We start from the raw sequence: 20520 nt of genomic DNA on the forward strand, positions 1-20520 counted from the left end.
GATAAACAAACTCGCTTACTCTCTCTCTCTCTCTCTCTCCCTCTACTGTCTATCTGTTTATTTACACCGGCAACCGGTCTGAGTCCACCGATCATATGGTTGTGTGGCGAATATGTAAACACGATTACCTATGGCTGTGTGTATGCGTAAGGAAAAAGCTAAAAGCAACCCGACTTCCTCTCTCCCCACTTCACCCAAAAAACCCGAACGACTGACCGACCTTCCTCATGGGCAAAAGCATCAACAAGAAGGTACAGAAAAAGCTCAAAATTATTATGCTTTGCGCTCTGGTACTCGTTGTGATCTTCGCTGGTGTTGGTAGGTGCCCCGCTCGCTGTGGCAGTGTGTATAGTAGGTATGAACTCGTCGGGCGGCAGTGAAAGCAAACAAAGGATCAAGATCAGCCGGTCGGTCGTATCAAAACGTTCCCAGCCAGGACTCGAGACGGTCAGAAGCTTCTTGGACAGCGAAGACTACGGTTGGTTGTTGTGCGAGACATTTAAGGATAATATCTTTCAACTGAAAGGAGAAGAAAACTGCGGTACATAGTTTTTGCTGATTTTAAGGAATTGCTGGAGAAAATAAACTGTTGAACACACAGACGGATGCTGAAAGTGATGGTTGCGTAAAAGGACACGCAGTGGAAAAAAGGACGATATTTTTGGGTTTCGTGAAGGATTTCCAAGAAGTGTGTGAACTTTTAGAGAAGAATTTGTGGGTTCCGTATTGCGCTGACTGGTGTGGGAATTTTTTTTGAACTGATCTCTATCGGATATCAAAAGTGTCAATAGAATAACGGTACAACCTATATATAACGAACATTGTAGCGGTATTGTACGCAGTAACGGGAGTTTAGAAACAATGGCGCAAAGTATGGATCTAGTGTGCAAGGAGATAATTTACGACGAAGTGGACAATCAGTTTGCCGAACCGGACCCGACCATGGTCGCGGACGTTCGGGTCATTCAGAACTTGATCAGTCTGGAGCGGCTGACGATTCCGCCCTGCAACTACTTCGGCTCGGTTCAGCGGGATATCAAGCCGAACATGCGCAAGATCGTCACAACTTGGATGCTGGAGGTGAGTTTTGATTGGCGGTATTTTAATAGTCGAATTTCCGATCCAAGTTTGTGAGATTACTGTGATACTTTAGATGTACGTTATTTTTAACCGCTAAAATAAAGTTTAACCTTATTGATCTTCAATCACAGGTATGCGACGAGCAGAAGTGCGAAGAACAAACCTTCCCGCTGGCTGTTAATTTCTTCGATCGGTTTCTCTGTGCCTGTGCGATCGATCGCTACCACCTGCAACTGCTCGGCTGCTGTGCGCTCCTGTTGGCCTCCAAGATCCGCCAGTGCCATCCGCTGACGGTGGATGTGCTCAGCGCCTACACCGACCATGCCGTCTCGCCGGATCAGATTCGGGTAAGTTTTGGATGCTTTGAATAGATGAGAGTCTGCGAATGTCGCGTTTTTTCGTGTCCTCTTAAGAAGAAGAGGAAGAAGTATGAATAGAATTTTTGGAACGAGCGATGTGCGATCTTGAACTTGATCCCAGTTTCCTGGGTCTATTTTGAAAATAGGAAGAGGGAGTGAAGTGTCTGCTCCGTTGAATGATTCTTGCTTCTTTTTAGTTCATGGAACGCACGGAAGCGTGTAACCCTTCGTTTCACGTTGTCTTTCGCTTGCAATCGCGATACATCTAATTTACCATTCGTCTTTAAGAGGCGGTAGGGTGTCTGTTGCTGTGCACCTTTATTACATTTGTCATTGTTTGGTCTAAGACGATAGCTTCCGGCTACCTGTCAGAGCTGCGGTGAGTTCCTTCGAAGCGGGAAACCACAAACCATCTTGAATTGTATTGCTTCAACCGTAGCGCACTCACGGAAGGAAGTAATTATCGCTAAGAGGAGGCTATTATTCAGGTTTTGTCTTGGGACACCTGACCAGTGACCATGTTCTGGGCTGGTAATAAATATACCCGATTATGACGTTTATAAAATATTCCATCGTTAAAGGGTTCGTTCGATGAAACGTCCTCCCAAAATCTAAATCTCATGCTCACCACCCGCATCCTAGTCGGCCAAGCGTTGTCTGTCAGTTTGGGAAACTGACAGCCCGGCGTTCGCAAAAAAACCGCAATTTTCCCACCAACCAAAATGACTTAATTGATTCGCTCCCGCGGCGGACTTCATCCTAACCTAATCCATCATCCTGTTTCGGGCTTTCGGCGGTAATCCGATATCAATCAAGTCCAATTAACTGCACAATTTCGCTACGGTGTGGACACACACGCATATAGTCCAACTAGCGAGACAATTAACCCCCATACTGAAAGAGAAGGAACAAAATCTGTCCGTCAAGAACGAGTTGTTTCCACCGCAAAACTTAATAATCAGCGACTCTGTTCGGATGCGATCGCCGCCGTCGTCGTTGTTGTCGCGCCTAATCCGCACACGATTGAGCGAACACTACCTACCACCTTAAACGGTGAAATTCGATCCTAAATTGCGCTGACGGTCATCTCTGCCAAAGACCACCACCAGTTTTGAAATGCTATTCATCGAAAAAAAAAGAACGCCGGGACCTTTTAAAAACCAAAATTTCAAGAATGAAAACAAGAAAACACTCGACAAAAATTCCATCATTCTCTCGGTCGATTTCCCGAGAATTTTTGATCCTGAAAAATGAGTTTACAACTTTTTCACACGTTTCATTATACAATCGTTTTCTCCGACTGCAGCACGGTGGGTTATTATCGGTTTTTGCGTACACATTCACTCGTCGGCAATAAAAACCCCTATGAGAAAAAGGACCTTTAATGGACTGCGATCTTTCAAAACATTCAAACAGGACCAGGGAAAACACCTCCGCTCTACCGGCGAGTGCAAGAGAAGCCCCGAAAAGAGGAAGAAGGACTCGGACAAACTTTTATGAGTTCTTAGAAATTTTCGCTTTTTTGTTTATTAAACGATCTACATTGAGGAATGCCATTGGGTTTTGGAACTTATTTTTATGTTTTCTCCCAAAACGCAACGGTTTGACCCTGACAAAGTCCTATGCCGACGAGGCGCGGGGCTATGAGAAACGTCGCCTCATCAATCAAAGCAAGCGCGCGGTGGCGTTAAAGTGTTTCCAGCCCAAGCGAAGCTAAGGCGCTTAGCGCCTACCTCGCCGTTGAAATCCGAATCAGCATGGAAGATCGAGGATTGTGCAAAATCATTTTCAGATTTAAACTGAGGGGATATCATTAAAAAATATCTGTTTCACTTTCGGGTGTGCTTTGGGTTCTATTATCTTGACAGGTATAAATTTTTATCTGTCTCTTCCCTGAATGGTCTGAAAAGCGGATGCCTTTATCGACGAGATGAGAAATGATGTTCCTTTCCCACAGACGGGTTGTACTTGTGCACTTTGAGAAAATGGCGTTCATGTTTTAGAGTTCCTCTAAACGCTAGCGGAGGGTACAGGAAAAAAGGATCACCTTCGGGTCCGGAAAAGGATCCCAAAGTTTGATTGCAATTTTATACAAATTAACATCCGGATCTGACGGGAATTAAGGGGATGAAATTGTTCCTCATCATCTCTCATGAATATAAATAAGGTGTCCTGCGCAACCCCTGGGATGCTCAGGATTTTACTACAGCCGTTCGAAGCGAATGAAACAGGGTCAAGATCTAAGACAAATATCGTTCAACTGAAATCTTCAAGTTAACGACGGGACCAACCGGCAGATGCGAGAGCTTCGTCATGGGACAACGGCAGAGAGATATTAATCAAACGAAGCTACCTAACCTCAAAAGCAACGGTCCGCAAGCCCCGAAAAGATGCATTTGCGCATCACAATAATGACGCAATTTTGCGGTTGGTCACAAATTAATCGTATCCGCACTGCAAACACTGCAGGGACCCTCTCAATTGTTTCGAGGTCCGAACAACCGTCACTTGCTACCTGGAAAATACCCTTCCCGACCAGGGTGCGATTGATTTCTCGAAGAAAATGGCACTTTTATGTGCACTCGAACTTGCCGACTCATTCGTAGGTAACGAGTTGTAAATTCAACGGTTCTCGGGAGCCGTTGATCGTGTGGCTTTCTCATTAAGATATAGATTATAGCAGGCGTAGACCATTTCACGATCGACCACGCGAGAAATTTATGCGCATACCGAATTGGCCCATACCCCTTGAGAAACTTCAGCACGCGCCTACTATGAATATCATTAGATTTACACCCCCTGCTTATGTTGGTATCATTTTTTTCTTTTCCACAGAGTTGGGAGCTTCTGTTGATCAGCAAGCTCGGCTGGAACATCACCGCTGTGACGGCATTCGACTACGTCGATCAGATCCTGGAACGCGCCAAATGGGGCTCCGATGACTCCCGGCTACGAGAACACGCACACACCCTAATCCACGTTTGCAGTACCGGTAAGTTTCCCACGTACAATTTTCATTTATTATTTTTTTTTTTTGCTTATCTTGATCACAATCGTCAACAACGAACGGACAACTGTCACCTTTGCAAGCATCTGTCAAATTGCGTAATTGCGACAATAATTACGGTCACGACCCTGGCCGACATCTGCTTGGTCGTTCTTTTGACGCGCTAAAAATTTTATTGATGATTTTACAACTTCCCGAATTTTACGATCACCTAAGACGATTAGCGGATCCCTTTGGACAAAAGTTTTCGAACCCCTATTCGAGTCTTCGATAATAAAATCATCAATTCGATCGAAGTCTGACCACCGATGGTTGATTCCCTAACTCACAGCATTTGACAGCTCCCTTTCGATGAGCATTCGCGCGGTCGGTTTTATTTATCAGCGAACTGGCCATGTGACTCACAACATTTATCATTTAATCATTTCACCAATTCGATTGCGCTTTCCGTATGTCGCTATGGCACAACGCGTGTCCAGACTACCCAAGTAGGCCGTTAGCCTCGCTTTATATGCTCGCAGACGCAGACGCGATCGTGCAAGGACAACGTTTTTTTCGTTTCTGTTTATTTCTGTTCGATGGCATTTCTCGTGTTCTTTATGCTTAGCGAAAGACAAAAAAACACGTTGATGATCGAGAGAATGGGTGGATATTGGCTTCTTATCAGCGCCAATAAAAAAAGATCCTGATTGGGTTTATGGGTGACAGCATGCCTTCTCGCGTCTAACATGACAGGAGGGTGTAATTTCTAACGACTTCCTCCATCGGTATGTTTCGCTTCATTCCAATACCCTTCAGCAGTAGCAACATTAGCAGACACAAGGTGCGAAAGCACGCGGGACATTTAAACGAACCCCTCGGTTTTATTCGAAAATTTTAATCTGATAGAGAACAGGAAAAAAAATCCACCAAACACGTGAAACGACGCGAACAATCACCGCCACCGTCGTCGTGCCGCGGAAAGGGTTCTGTTGTTCATATACTGCAGCAAATCAACCCCTTTTTCGATTAGTTTAAAAGGAACAACATTTGCGAAACGGCGGTTGAAAACGGTGACCCTGAGATTATTTATAGGATTCATTTTTTTTTCTTGTTCGGTTCTTCTGGCTGCGCTGGAACGTGTGCGATCCATTGGAATTCAATGTTAGTTCGTATCGGAATGCATTCGCTGGGCTGTTTTTTCGAGAGTGTTACCAATGGTCAATGCAATCCAGGGTAGCTTTGGTGATAATTAGCTACGCTTACTTAAAATTACAGTTACTGCGAGTCGTGTTTAAGCTGTGAACAATATGGGTAAACACGGCTCATAATAAACGTCATGTTATGTCGACTTTGTCGGGCACACAGGCTAATTAACCTCTGCACGCTGATGAAGTCGACATAAAATGGTTTTTTGAATGCTGTGTTTCTTAAAAGTGCCATTAACTTGTGAAGCAATGTTTGTAAACACAGCTCACAGTAAAAGCACAACTAACAGATATTTAGACTAGAACAAAAATGCTTTAAAACCTGTGTAAAGCTTGCCATCTACACAACCGTTTGCTACACGTGTTTAACAGCTGCCTTCCAACTAAATTGCTTCGATCTTTGCTCCACCTACAAACGTTTGCCAAACTTATTTCAGACGTCTGATTTTTTTCAGAATTTTAGTTGGGGGTATTCACACACATTTATAATAGATCCTAAACGTCTGTTATATGCGGTAAAAGTCAATTTATATCAACTTCGTCAACGTGCAAAGCCTAACTGTACAAATGATTTACTGTGAGCGGTTTTTACAAACATTAGCCTGGGCACACTGACGAAGTCGACTGATAAGTTGACATTTGTTTGTTTATTTGTTGTATCAACACCGACAGACCCCTCGGCTCCATTGATGGTTCTAAGCCTAGTTACATTCAAGGATAGACAAAAACTTATTTTTAGTCGTTTATCAAGTCCAGCGGAAGTCGAATCCTGTGGCGACTCTATAGAAAACTTGCTGAAGTCCGGTAACAGCGCAATGGCGACCGTTGGTTCTCCTAAAGGGTAGTTAGTACGTAGTGTTCGAATGCGGGCTTAAAGATTCAGGCGTTCTAGAATTGTGGAGCAATCCACTCTGACGCTGAGTAAGTCCGAGACGAATAGGGCTCGAGAGCAGTCCCTCCGGATGCTGAATGTATCGCGGTGTATTAACTGACAACAGTTTTCGTAGATCGGCAGTTGGAATCTGTCTCACCATGAGACATGTCGAAGCGAAAAGCGTATGAGCCGGCGTTGGACAGCCTCGATTCTATCAATCCCGTTCTGGTAGTACGGCTTCCAAATAGCAGGACAATATTCTAACGTTGAGCTGACCAATGCACAATAACGCGATTTAAGACAGTAGTTTTTTGCTATGCGGAAGATGAACCTTAGCTGTCTTGATGCCTTTGAAGAAATTCGGTATCGGTTGAATCCCATCGTCGGCGAACAAGAGGCAGGGTTCTTGTAGTTTGATATTGAAGTTTTTAAAATAGAGGAGAAATAATATTGGGCCGAGGTGACTTCCTTACGGGATTCCGGATGTAACGAGAAATGGTGCAATCCTTAATGCTGATTTAGAGTTGCCGTCTATCGAGATAAGAACGAAACCAGCGAAGAGGTTGACCGTGAACAACGAGCTTATCTAGCTTGGCTATTGCGATATCATGGTAAAAAGGCCACGGATAGATTTCGTTGAAAACCTGTTTTCGGCTAATTAGTCACCAGCAACCCGAAAACTGGTTTTCTGCAAAAACCGGTTTTCATCCAGTGGAGAAATTGGCCGTTAGTGTCGGTGCCTAAAAATCCATTAAATGACATACCAGATAGTAGTTGGTGACTTTATTAATTTACCGTTAAGTGGCGCTACTATAGCTATCCAATATACTACTGGCGTTGAACGTTAAGCGCTGATTGTTCAGTATCCAGTCCTAGAAATCCATTGCTTGCTGGACACCATGCCAAGCCAGGCAGGTTGAATTCGCCCAGAATAACGATATCATCATTCAGAGCAGCAATTGAGGTCACAAAGGATATGGAGGAAAGGTGTACATAGATCAGGCTGGAGTCGCGAATTCTATCAGGTGGGAAATACACGACACACAGGAACAGCGAGCGATCGCCAAATTCAACCGATAGCTTTCTCGGAGCTCTTCTACCGGGCTTTTATCCCATGGCGAACAGCAATAAGCACACCACCACCCGACGTCTTATGGCTGTTGAGAGTGTTGCGGTCACAGCGGTAGACATCAAATGCTGAACCAAACACCTGTTTCTGGGATGGTCGAGTAGTACCGGGATTTGGCCGGACTGGAGTACAAATAGAAACCTTTTATGTGAGGTCTGATTGTTTTTGGATAATTCGGCTTTTAATTCAGCACAGACTTTATCCGTTTTCTCAGCAATAGTCGTGATAGCACACGCAAGAGGAGGGACTGGGTCGTGAAAATGAGTGAATTTCATCAGCTTGAGACACGTTACACATCCAAAATAAATTTGGGTTTCCGGTAGAATTTTCAAGAGTGACTTGTTTAGTTACTTTCCGCACTGCACATGCACCACATTATTTGCAAAAACCCACACCTTCGATGAAGTCCTCGTCCGATTTAGCGGTCTTTGCACAGTGATCGCATGCCACAGATCTGTCAATGCCAACAATCAGCTTTAGAGGGCGCTGCAGTTGAGGGGGTATTTGGTGGCTGAGTAGCAAAAGTTTGACAAATTGCTTTCAACGCTGTTTTTTTCACAATACAAAAACAAACAGGAAACACTTTTAAACGTCACTAAATCGACAGTAAACACACAAACACTAAGCCAATTAACAAAAAACAACGACTAGAAACTCACAAAACAGTCAAAAATAATAAAATATCTGGAGCGATCAAAACAACAACCGAACCGTAAGAGTACACTGAACCAAAACATAAAATGACATTCACCGTGAGCCGTATTTATCAACAATGCCTTAAGCTGTTAAGCAAAGTTAGTAAACACGGCTCACAGTAAAAATCAATTTATGTTGACTTGTCATCGTTCACAGGCCAATTGCATTACCTTTTCAAGAGGACTGATAAGCTTTGTAAACAAACTGTTGTTTTGCTGATTTCTCTTAATTTACTATAAGTTCAACGTAGAAAACATTTGAAATAACTTCAACGCAGTGTGAACAAAGTGGATTAATGTGTATCTTTTCATGAAATACTCCTCTCCAGCGGTATAATGACCGTACAAGTTTGTTTAGAACAATCTCTTTAGCCCTTTATAAGAATTAATATTAAATTAGCATGTGTAGGCTGACGAAGTCGACATAAAATTACATCCTGACAGAGTCTTGTTTGTATACATTATTTTGGTGTAACTTTGTCGTGTTTATAATTCTCGACAAACTTAGAATTAGGGACGTGAAAGCCAACTGTCAAAATATACTTTGAGGAGAAATTTCGGACAAACAAGAGGAAACTTTTCTCTTTTGTTTACTATCAACAGTCGTGATTGACGTGTAACGGAGTATCCAAAGTTTCGTCGAGTTTGTCGAGAATTAGGTTGTACACGCGGACGAAGTCGGCATAAATAATGACTTTTACTGTGAGCCGTGTTTACCAACTCTGCCATTAAACTGTGAAGCAATGTTTGTAAACACGGCTCACAGTAAAAGTCATTTTAAGAACGACTTCGTCAGCGTGCACAGCCTAAATGTCCATGACAAAGATTAACAACAATTATGTTTATAAACATCGTCAGTCGATATCGTCCGCTTGAACAAACTCATTCAAATGAACGAAAAGTTCCTCTGATTTTTGACAAATATGATACAACATCTTAGCGATAAATCTCCGCTACACATCCTGCGGAATCCTGTAAGCAAGATGACCACTGTCAGGCCGCCGCGTTGATGTTGGGCGTGAGAAGAAAATTCGGTTCCCATCGATTCGACCGAAGACGATCTTCTCAACAAAGCGCACGGTTTCGCATTACTGACCAAACAGAATCAGACAAAAATATGGTTGAAAATTAAAGCCAGCAAGTCTCAAGTGGTCGACGATGTACTGCGCAAACCAAAAGGGGCCAACGGAAGGCACCCGAAAGAGGCACCAAACAACAACAACAACAAATATTACAACAGGTCCTTTGGCAGGCAAAACATCTGCTATCGTTTTGTTTTCCTGTCCGAAGAGAAAAGTTTTTCTCGTTTCCTACATGAACTCCATTTTTTCGATATAAAACATCTGCCCTCTGATTCGAATTTTCTGTTCCTTTGCTCCCATCGGAATGAGTGATGAGGTGAAGGTGCACTCGAATCCTGTTGGAATACCCTGACCTGCCTGATCCACAGGTTACAGCTCAGGATCACGATAATCATCAGCAAGAACACGTTCTTTTTTCCTAGCTTCAAATCTATTAATTTTAATAGCTGATCAAATTAAACCTAAAGCAGGTGCTCTCGAACCACGAGCAACTGTTGTCTGTTTCCGGGTCAGAAAAGAAAACATTTTTCTACAGCGAGCACATTAGGATCGACTTCCCGACGTCAGCGCAACATTGACATTTGTGAAGCGAGTGTAATTGCACTGCTATCGCAACACCTCGATCGGTTGGACAAGAAAATTTATGTTAATTTCCGGTTTCACCCTCACGCGAGTTGAAGTCACCCACCCGGACACTTGTTGCTTGACGTAGGGGTCCACCCGAGAAGAGGGTTGAATACCTGCACAGACGCAGAAGCACTCGCGGCATGTGCTGCTGCGTCGGGTTCAGGTCTCCCTCACCCAACTGCGAGATGTTACGATTGGATGACTGCTTGTCCATTGTTGTCGCGGGGTGCTGGCCAGTCCAGCTGAATGCACCCGCAACCTATCACGAGCATCGAATCGTAAAGCAACAAAAATATGGACAACAGTGAGCATGTGCGCGGACTGTGGCATAGACCAGGTGCTTTCTTTCCTTTAACACCTTTCAACCCTACCAACCGGTTTGTGAAGGTGTCGCGTTTGGTTGACATTCCGATAGCGAGCCGCACACCGGTCGCGTCTTTAAGTAAATAAACATGTTCTTCTAGGGAAGCGTGCGCACTTCTCCGGTACTGCACGATAAGGAGTCAAGTCCCCATATCTTTAATAGGCGGCTACTTGCCCTTTCCAATAGGGGTTCCAGCGTCATGCAAAATCTTCACCACCACTGGTGGAACGAAACTGAAAACATCTGCCTGGCTTTGTTTCGTTTCGAGCGTCCTTCGTCTCCAGACGAATCCTTGCCACCTCCTCCCAGGGCGAAACGAAGAATCTTCACCTTGAGACCTAAAGTTTTTTGCACTCGCACCAACACACAGGTCCGTTTGTTCCTTTTGTACACCAAAATCTTCACGCTAAATTGTACCCGAATCACGGTAGTAAGTACGTCGTTCTTGGTTGCCGTTTGCTAGAAGCTTCAGCAGACGCATATTCTAACCGCCACAGGAGCGCTACTATACGGCAGCTGCTGATGCCCCCTCGTCGCGTACAGTTCATTTATACTCATTCAAAAAAAGCAAACGACGACGTGCGGGGCAATGCTCCCTTGGCAAAACTAGTCCTTGAATGATTTTGCATGCTCATTTCCTATTGTTGTTCAAAGCCTGTTCGACAAGACGAGGCGAGTGACTTGCGAATTACTATACACACAGACAGAAGGCAAACGTTCCCCAATTGCGCCCGAAGCGAACAAGCCCACTGGGCTGTTCAGTGAAAAGACGTTTTGTTAAGAAAATGTCATCAACGTAAGTGTGTTGTTTGGAAATTCGTTTTCTTTTCCTCTGATATTTGGCAAATATGATCACAAAAAGTTTGACAGTTACGATATGAAAACGGGTTCTGCACCCTTCACCAGTGAAGGATTCTTCCGGTGCAGTGGGACACCGCACGACCAATAAATTAATTACACCGATACACCTTGTTTTGGGCAATAAATGCTGGAGTTTGTCAACCCCGTTTACCCGGTTCCCGGAGTGCAACGAACGGCACCCCATCCGGCAGTGGGACAACGGGTTTCAATTAATAAATCTTACCGGATTTCGCAGTCGGAGACCGGTTAATCCCTAACGGGAACCAGTTTCGCCCCTCAACTGCTCCTATCCCAGAACCATCTATCAATTAGAGACATGCACTTCATCATTTGCTACGCGATCGCATTTGTCTAGTCAATCCCTTCTTTTCTTCCGCTCTCAAGAGGTGCAGATCCCTACCGATTTTCGCAAGGATGCAATTTTCAATCCCCTTTCGAAATTGGCAGCAACCAAGCACAAAAAAGCCAGACAATCAATTTTGGTTAAGTTTACGACTTTTTAGAAGAGTACTTCCGATTAACGACTTTTTTTTTCGAAAAAAAAACTTTCCCCTTGTTATTTCTGGCGAAAGCGCCTCCGACTAGATGATAAGCAAAATCGAATCTAATAGTGACTGAATCTCGGTTTTACGACCGCTCGCTCCTTGATCGTAAAAGATTATAGGGAGCTTGTCCGGAGAAGCTGTATCATTATCGTTGGGCAAAAAAACTACCCGAAACTATCTCTTTTTTACGACAACTCGAAGGCAGCGAAAAAAATTACCCATTCCGTCCCGTGAACGGAAAATTTCACTCTTCCAACCCAGACAGGGGACAACAGAAGACGGTTGTCGTCGTCGGTTGCCGTTCTGTTCTTGAGGCAAATATAAAGTTTATATTAAAAATCACACCTGGCTGGGATTCGTTCCCCCTTCTCTGCCTGGATGTGTCCTGTTTTCGAAATCTTGAAATCGGATCATGATTGAACGGAGGGACTTTGTTCGACTGGAACACCGTCGTTTAGACGAAGAAGGGTCCTATCGGACTGGTTTGGAAAATTATTTTTGAAACTGACTTGGTTCTAGTTCGGCTCCTGTACGAATGAAATCCACAGCGCATTGTGTTCTTCGATTTTCTCACTTTAGGCCGAAAATTAAACAAAGCCTGAGTTGCCGTGTTTCGCAACATCGCTGCCTCATTGCTCGTAGTAGGCCATCAAATGTGACGTAAAGACGCAGTAGCGTGCAGCTTGCGCCCATGCAATTGCACCTTTCGTCGTTCGCCTCACGGCCGTTAATGGGATTCGTTTTTTATTATTACTGACCGAGCGCCTTCGATCATGACAGTCCGAGCACGTGCCCATTTTCGAGCGAACGAAATTATGAACGCGAGCTAAGTTGCACCTGACGTTCGCGCGAGGACGATAAGTTGAGCGTCGAAAGATACTCGAGATAGAGAGAGAGAAAAAACTCGTTAAGTTTCGTTTTTCTTGTGTACGCATAATTAATTAGGCCCTTGCCGCGGTGTGCTCTTTCTTCCCGGTATCCTGCCTCGTTGAGGATTCATGAAAGCGTACCTCAAGTCCCAATTAGGAACGAGCGGGCCAAGTTCTCGGATCCTCAGCGGGAATTTGACAGTATTTTGTTTACTAATTTTCAGTTCGATTTCCTTCAAGTTATGCGCTATGTTTGCATAATTCCGCTTCGAAGGAACAAAGAAACTGCCAACATATGGCGTCCTTATTTTCCTTCGGTCTGCTCATTGTTTTTTCACCCTGGCAGCATGGAATAAACATTTTTCTAAGAACGAGACTCCTGATGGTTCGCTTTTATGTTTATGCTAATTGCAACGGTTGGCTTTCCAGTCGGTTCTGCCGGGCACATGCGCAACAACAAGCCCGTTCCCAACGACCATCCAGTATATCCTTGAGCTAGTTAGATGCTGCTCGGTTTTATTTACCCGTCGCATTTAGAACTCTCATCATCTCAAGCAGCGGAAAATTTAAGGGTTGAAAATCTGACACAGCATCACGAATTCGCTCAATAGCAATATTTACAAAAATTATAATGTCGTACCCCCAAGCGATGTCGACTAATCGAAGCCTGACACCTCTCAATCCATTCATATTCAAAATAAAATCGTTTTTATTAGCATAGGTTATGACATGCAATAAATAAATAACCTTTTGCCGGAGCGGGAATGCAAAAATCTTGGCACTTTTCCTAACCGAAATTTTCGACGGTGCAGCAATTTGTTTGTACAAACAAAAAAGTTGCTACCTCTTCGCCCAAGGGTCTGTACGCTTTCCTTGGTTCGATAACGATCGAAAGACCGTTTTTCAAGCACAGTCAAAAACAGGGGACAGAAAGGATGATTTAAATCTTTCCATCCCCTAATTCCACTTTCTTTTCTTTTTGCTGCTTTGGACTACCTAATCCCTACCTCGTTTCGTTGCATTGCTGCGGATTAGAACGTCACTTTTTTGCTCCCTAGAAGGTAAAACCACTGGGGCAGTGCTCCAACTGACAGTTCAATGTTAGTAATTTTACATCAACACTGTAGTAATAAACAATTGGCTGACTTTTGGCAAATATGATCACAAAATAAACGGAGCTGTCCTGTTGGATTTCCCCTGACCCAGGTATCAGCAGCAGGAAACAAAGCCACGCTTAATTGGAAAGTAATATTTCTTTTACCGGTAAGAATTGCCAACGAGCAGATGCACTCGCCTGTTAGAAAAACAAAACTTTTCATAAGGGTGTCTTCCTGCGGAGTTCTATCACGCTACGGCATTCTCCGTTTCGTTTCTTATTGCATTGTGTTTGTGTGTGATAAGCATTCCTCCTTCGGAGACCGTCGTCAATAGTGTATAGCGAGGACACGTCAATGGATCCTTCGGTGCCACCCCGCCAGTTCTTTTTTTTTTCGATTTCTTCGTCAACATTTTCCTAGATGCCAGGTGGCGCAACCGTTGAAACTATTCAATAAAATTTATCGAGCTGGAAAAACTCGGTCCCAATAAGAAAGCTGCTAGACGACCGTTGCCGTCGTCCTCGTTTTGATCGGAACAATGCGATAACCGGTGCTGGCATTTGTTACGAAATTACAACACTTCGATGCAGCAATTCGTCGTCCTCCTTCTTTGCGGTGTGAGCTGCATCAGTCCCTCGGCAGGAAGGAAGAGGCGGTTCATACTCCCGATGGAAGTGCAAATGACACCAGTCTTCCAGTGCGGGGTGGAAGCGCTTTGTGCACTCTTGTGGATCAAAGAAACTATTTCAATTTTAAATTGAAACCATAATTATGGCAAACGATGGAGAGCCAGCCCGCGTGTGTCATTCAAATTTTCTTCAGACGACAACATATGTCGGAATCATCCCTTTCTTGCGATCGTGCTGCATATTTCATTCTTATGGTAATTATTCTGTACCCGTACGCTTTCAGGGGTGCTGCAATTATATTTTGATCAGCAATCGCCCATCTGATGTGTTCTACTTTCTTGCTTGTGGCAGAGCATTTGAACTGTCTTTTTTTTCATTCACAAAGGAAGATTACTGCATTAAATACATTTAAAAGCCGCAACCTGGTTAGCCCTCTAATTTCTAACTCTTTCAGTAAGACCTTTAATTTTGCGAAGCAAAAAAACAAAAGGTGCAACTTTGACGAGCGCGAAATGCAGCTTCCTATCCTGACTTTGCGCAGATCAGAGCTGAAAATAAACCAGGATGAGTGCAGTGCAGCGCATTTTGGGATAATGGTAGGCCCTAAAGCCTCACCACCGCAAAAGGGACGGACCGAAATACACTCAGACGCGATCGACAGGTGCTTTGCGCGGTTAAACGATCGCATCTGTACAGGCCCAAGATCCTTGAGATATGCACCCGCCACAATGCAGCGTTCATCCCGCATCATTCACAGCACAGCGAGAGGAAATGAAAACGAAAGACTTCAATTAGGTTGTCGGGCCTCGTTCGGCCAGGGCATAAATACACCTTCACCTTCGCTGCGTCCCGGTACAAAGCGGTGACCGAGCCAACCAGCCAGCATTCGCTGATGCAGTTCGGTCTGGATTGGTATTGGTGCAAGGTGCAACCTGATCGCGGATACTTCTCGGAATTGTTTATAAACATATCCAATCGAAACGGGTTATGCTGCCATGTGCTACCCAGTTTGTGTTATTCTTTGTTCGCTTTTATTTTTTGGCGCAAGATGACGCAGTCTGGCTGGACATTTAAATTTCGCGATTATTTACTGACCGGATGACGGTTTCGGACTCGCATTGCACCTGGTGTTGCGTGTATTTAAACAACAATGATGGCTTGCTTCTAATTTGAGGAAGTTTAGTGAACAATTGACCAAAGCGTCTTATTGACATGATCGATTCCCAATCTCGATATAACATTCAGTCGAATTGCTTAGACTATGTAAATTAAAGGCATTAAAGGAATCTCGATTCAATTGGAGGCCAATACTATTTTCAGATTCTCAAAAACTCGCCAAAAATGCTTAGTCGATTATGGAAGTCGATCAAAGCAATCGCGCCGTTTCGATAATTTACGCCGATAACATGCTTCCATCGCCAAAGCTCAAACTCATAGGGCTGACAGTTATTTTCGGTATTCTACAAATCGCAGCAACCTTTGCGTCATTCAAAAATTATTTGTTTTCACTGAAGTTTGGCAAATATGATCACAAAATTCTTCGAAAGCAACGTTGTAAAACGCCGAAAAGTAGCAACTGATAACCACGGAAGTTCCTTAAACCTTTTTTTGTGGGATCGAACATGATCCACTTTTCAACGATTATATTTCCATTCGGAATGTCAAATTTGCAGCGAATGCCGCCTGCCTTTCCAAAAACTCAGCTTCAACCGGAGTTATCGGGCCAAAGCCGGGCATAGCGCCATAAAGTTGCAACCATAAATCTAACCTTTCAGCGGGAATTTGATATGATTCTATCCCTCGATCGTGCTGCACTGCCGCCACTATCTTGCACAAGAAGCTAAATAAACAGTTTTTCCCTATATGCCCGAGTTTATCTCAGACGATGATTTTTTGGGGTGAAAATAAGCAATTTCGAGGGCTTGTTCGTCTCATTTGCGCTTTTTATTGTTTGTTATTGTTCGTAATAAATTGTAAATTTGCTGTATTATCTCCCGACCGAGGTACAAACCGGAAGAAGCGTAAACAAACGAGTCAGTATCTTTTTTCTTTGGTTTATTTGAATAAAAAATGAGATCCCTTCCCTGATTTTGTTTCTTTTGAAATGCATTTTTCGGTGTTTTTTTTATTTATTATCCTTACTGCATTTCCCTTCGCAACATCTTACCAATGGTCACGGATGTTGTCCTTAATCTTTGGGTAAGCTCGCTCGGGTACGGGACACAACAGACTCAACAGCCCGTTGTAATTTGTCTCACCTTCCCGCGGCAAACGAAGGAAGAAACCGACAAGCTCGGAAGTTGCAATTATTGCAAGGATTTTTTCCCATTAATCAATGTTATTTGCCTTAGGCGGCACAGAGGAGGAAAATAATTACAATTTCTTCCACTTCCGCTCGGGCTTTCATTGTCACCATCCGCCTGAATAGGTTCGAAGGAACAATGTCGCACACGAGAAAAAAAAACTAGGTTAGGCAACGGTGACAGTTGTGCAAATTCGTGCGTACTTAAAGAACTCGCTTTTTAACGTTTCCATTTTTTCGATTCCTCTCTTTCAGAAACCATCTTCATGCAGCTTGAACCCTCCCTGCTTGCGGCGGCCTGTATTGCCTCCGCCACTCGGGGTCTCAATGTGTCCACCAAAATGGCCGTTGGGTATGATCTGTGCCGGCTAACAATGCACGATCTGGCCAAGATTGATTTCATCGTCAAAATCATCGAGGAGATCGTTGCCAAGGAGATTGCCGACAAACAGATGCAACAACAGCAACAGATGGCAGCCACGGCCGGAAGCTGCAAGGATCAGTACCAACAGGCACCCCAGAAGGTCAGCTCCGTGGGAAGCGCCAATGCTCAGCAGCCTGCCGCACAGCAACAACCTGAAACGCCCACCGATGTGCAGTTTATCTACTTCTAGAACACCGGCGCTGCAATCGCGGGATAAGGCGGGATCTTTTAAGGGGCTGCTGTTGAGTATTTTTATTGCCTTTATCTGATTCTAAAACTGTTGAAATTTCCTTTTTTTTATCTCTATTGGTCAATAGTCGTAAGCCAAGTGGCGAAGGAACCATTTTTTTGTATCTTCGCTACAAAAAATCTGCCAAAAATAGCAACGAATAGCATCTAAGCATGTCGATTTGGGTGCAAATTTTTATTTTGTTTTCAGAAATAGGAATGCCGACGCTATTCGTCATCCGCCCAACGGTTGTAAAGTTTTGATTTACACTGATTTTGTATTCTAATTTTAAGGGAACAACAGTGCCATCTATCATACACTTTACCCTACCCCACGCGTCAATTTTGACGTTTCCAAACTTTGACGGCTAATTTTTACAGATGGCTTAACTGATTTTGTACATATTATTTACACATTGAAAGATATTTTTTTGATGAAATATACTAAAGCGCTCGATTTTTCGAAAGCAACACAAATTTTCAACTTGTTCCATAACTATAGCAGTTTATTGTTTATACTCTTTCTTTCGAAATAGTTTGAATATTCACACTCTTGAAGTTTCTGAATTCTATTGTTTTCTTTGATTTTCCTCTATATCCAATTGCAGTATTCCAAACATGAGAAAGACTCACATAGTTTAAAGTTTATTTAATGTAAGATATCTACAAAGGAAAGTTTGTTAAATTATTTATTTATATCTACCAACTAGACGCGATATCTTTTCCCTGCAAGCCAGGGAAGCGAAGAAAGCCTAGTTTGTAATCCATGCCACCAGCGAAACGATCCTCTCTAAGCAGTAAGAAAAAAATGTAGGTTTATTAAGAAGGAAAAAAACAAAACAAAAAGATTAGCGTATAAAACTGCCAAAGATTATCTAGAGTAGGAGAACAGCCAGCATTCCAGGAGCCATATTTTTGCAGCATAAACACACACACACATACAAATAATACGATCATTTAAGCCACGTTTATTGGGGACCAGCGATCGATCTCATTAAAATTAATTGAATTGTACAAAAAATGTGAGTTAAGAGTAAGCTAAGACGAGCTGTAAATATAGGAGAAACCCAACAGTTGCCTGCATTGCGAACAAGTGCTACTTAAACGAAGACAAAAGACAAGTTTTGATAAAAGCTAGGGAAAAGTTGAAGGTTATGCATTTTTTTACCAATTGAACTTTTTCTAAAACTTTTTGCAACTATTTTTTTGTAACTGCGCTATTAACTGTTAATCTAGTCTTAAATAAGAGAAATTTATATTAATTTATACACAAAATTTAAATAAAACAATTATCGGAAAAAAAGGATACTTATTGTCAAAAAAGGCGTATTTAAGTTATTGTTTTGGATGATATGGAGAAATTTCGCTGTAATCGTTGATATAGTACCGTTGAGCGCAAGTCAATGCTTCTCGAATACTGACTGAGGCCTGAGTGTAAATAATTCGATGTAATACATTTTTTTGTCAACGTATATTTTATTTTCTGAAAATAAACTTTGAAAAAGAATGCTTGATTCTATTGGATTACCTCTGAACACAAAAGAACTCATCGTCAAACATCGGGACACGTTGGTAGATTCGTTGTACTTGAGTACTTCCTATTATAGGGCACAGCGTAGTTGGTAAATCGATTACCTCGTACGCAACTCACCTGGGATCGATTCCCAACCCCGCACATAGGGCTAGAGATTTTTCCAAGAGATTTAAATAACTCGAAAACCGGTATTACTGGAAATGAATTGTATGTGCGGATACTGCGACTAATTTCGTTGGTCCAGAACCAATTCTACTATTGTCGATAAGTTGGATAAAGCACAATATTCGCTCTTGGACTGATTCCGAACATGCTAACTAAAGACGCTGAATCCCTCTGGATAAATGGTAAACAAATGACAGATAAATGGTAAACAAACGATTGACGTGTCGAGTCTTTATCCAGAGGGATTCAGCGTCGTTAATGCTAACCATTGGCGTAGATCGCAAACTTGCGTTGAAACAAAGACTTTTCTGTCGGAAGTTAGTCCGAAAATTTAAAAGAATTTGCCATATTTTTCCAAGAATAAATTCCAGTATTCTAGTCAGGGCAATGACTGGACGTCGCAAACTCAATTATGATGTGGTTACTATTCAGCGTGCTGAGTATTATTCGTGTGATCTTTGTAAATCCAAGCACGAAATCTGCAGTAATGCAATTGCGTATCCGGATTTTTGATTCTCCATACATAGAAGAGCCTATGCACAGAACGCTGAAACTCAGGAATATGCTATTGTTCTAAGCCCAGTGTGGTGAAGATTTAAAGTTTGCTGGAGAGTTTTGAGAACCAAGTCGACTACAGAGAAAATACAGCAGTAATTTTGCAGTATCGACGACCGATCTTTGGAACTTCTGGCGTAAAAAGGGTCACGAACAGAAATATGGCTTCCAAAACGTTATGGTGAGGTAACCCTAAATCGGTTTAAGCAATATTTGTATGACAATGTCTCTTCGGGAGTGGTGTCGTTCTGTTATCTCAATATCCCCTCGGCGGTGTTCATATATCTGATCATAGAGAAGTCTCTTTTATTCCATGGAGAGTTAGGAATACTTCCGCATTGTCTATATTTTTGTGTCGTTATTTTCCTTATCTTTAAGCTGTTCGCTTACGAGTCGACAGGACACATTATGTGACCTGTCGCCTCGTTCGCGAGTTTGCAGGTTGTCCGTCCTAAATGAAAAAGTCTGTTCCGTTGGCCCCCAAACCATCGTGAACACTGTTTTAAGTAGAAGCCTCGAAAACAAAGAAGAGTTTAAAATACAGTTTTACTGAAGAAAAGCTTTTTTTTGGATTTTATGGAGCATTCTCAATGATCTGTCACGTTACAACCAAAGTCTGTCACGTTACAGTTGTGTATTTTGATTGAAGCAAGGATATCGGGACAGTCGTACACAAAACATCCTTGATCTGGGAACTGAGTATTTACGAGAAATTTCATGCTTATTTTGAAAAAAATATATTGGTTTTGATGAACAAACGTAAATAAAGTTTTTGTTATAAAATCTTTTAATGTTATTTTCTTCAAAATATAATTATATTTAAATTTTTTTATTTGCAATTCTATTTTAAACTTGTTAGGTTTTTTTACGTTTGGTATTATGAGTAATTTGTAATTGTAATTTATTT

General features: G+C 42.7%; 1 protein-coding gene across 1 annotated transcript; it reads left to right on the forward strand.

The window, feature by feature from the left end:
- Positions 1–409: 409 nt before the first annotated feature.
- Positions 410–18798, forward strand: LOC131692924 (G1/S-specific cyclin-D3-like). Its single transcript, XM_058980334.1, has 4 exons — positions 410–1080; positions 1212–1427; positions 4275–4431; positions 16963–18798. Exons 1-4 carry the CDS (start codon positions 862–864, stop codon positions 17319–17321), a joined length of 951 nt encoding a protein of 316 aa, XP_058836317.1. The 5' UTR covers positions 410–861; the 3' UTR covers positions 17322–18798.
- The last annotated feature ends 1722 nt before the right edge of the window (positions 18799–20520 follow it).

Source organism: Topomyia yanbarensis, chromosome 3, assembly GCF_030247195.1.
Source record: "Topomyia yanbarensis strain Yona2022 chromosome 3, ASM3024719v1, whole genome shotgun sequence".
Lineage (NCBI taxonomy): Eukaryota > Metazoa > Arthropoda > Insecta > Diptera > Culicidae > Topomyia > Topomyia yanbarensis.

Coding starts and splice junctions, on each gene's coding strand:
- LOC131692924 (XM_058980334.1), top strand. CDS start 862: ATGGCGCAAAGTATGGATCTAGTGTGCAAGGAGATAATTTACGACGAA. Junction 1,081..1,211: donor TCACAACTTGGATGCTGGAG/GTGAGTTTTGAT, acceptor CTTCAATCACAG/GTATGCGACGAGCAGAAGTG. Junction 4,432..16,962: donor AATCCACGTTTGCAGTACCG/GTAAGTTTCCCA, acceptor CCTCTCTTTCAG/AAACCATCTTCATGCAGCTT.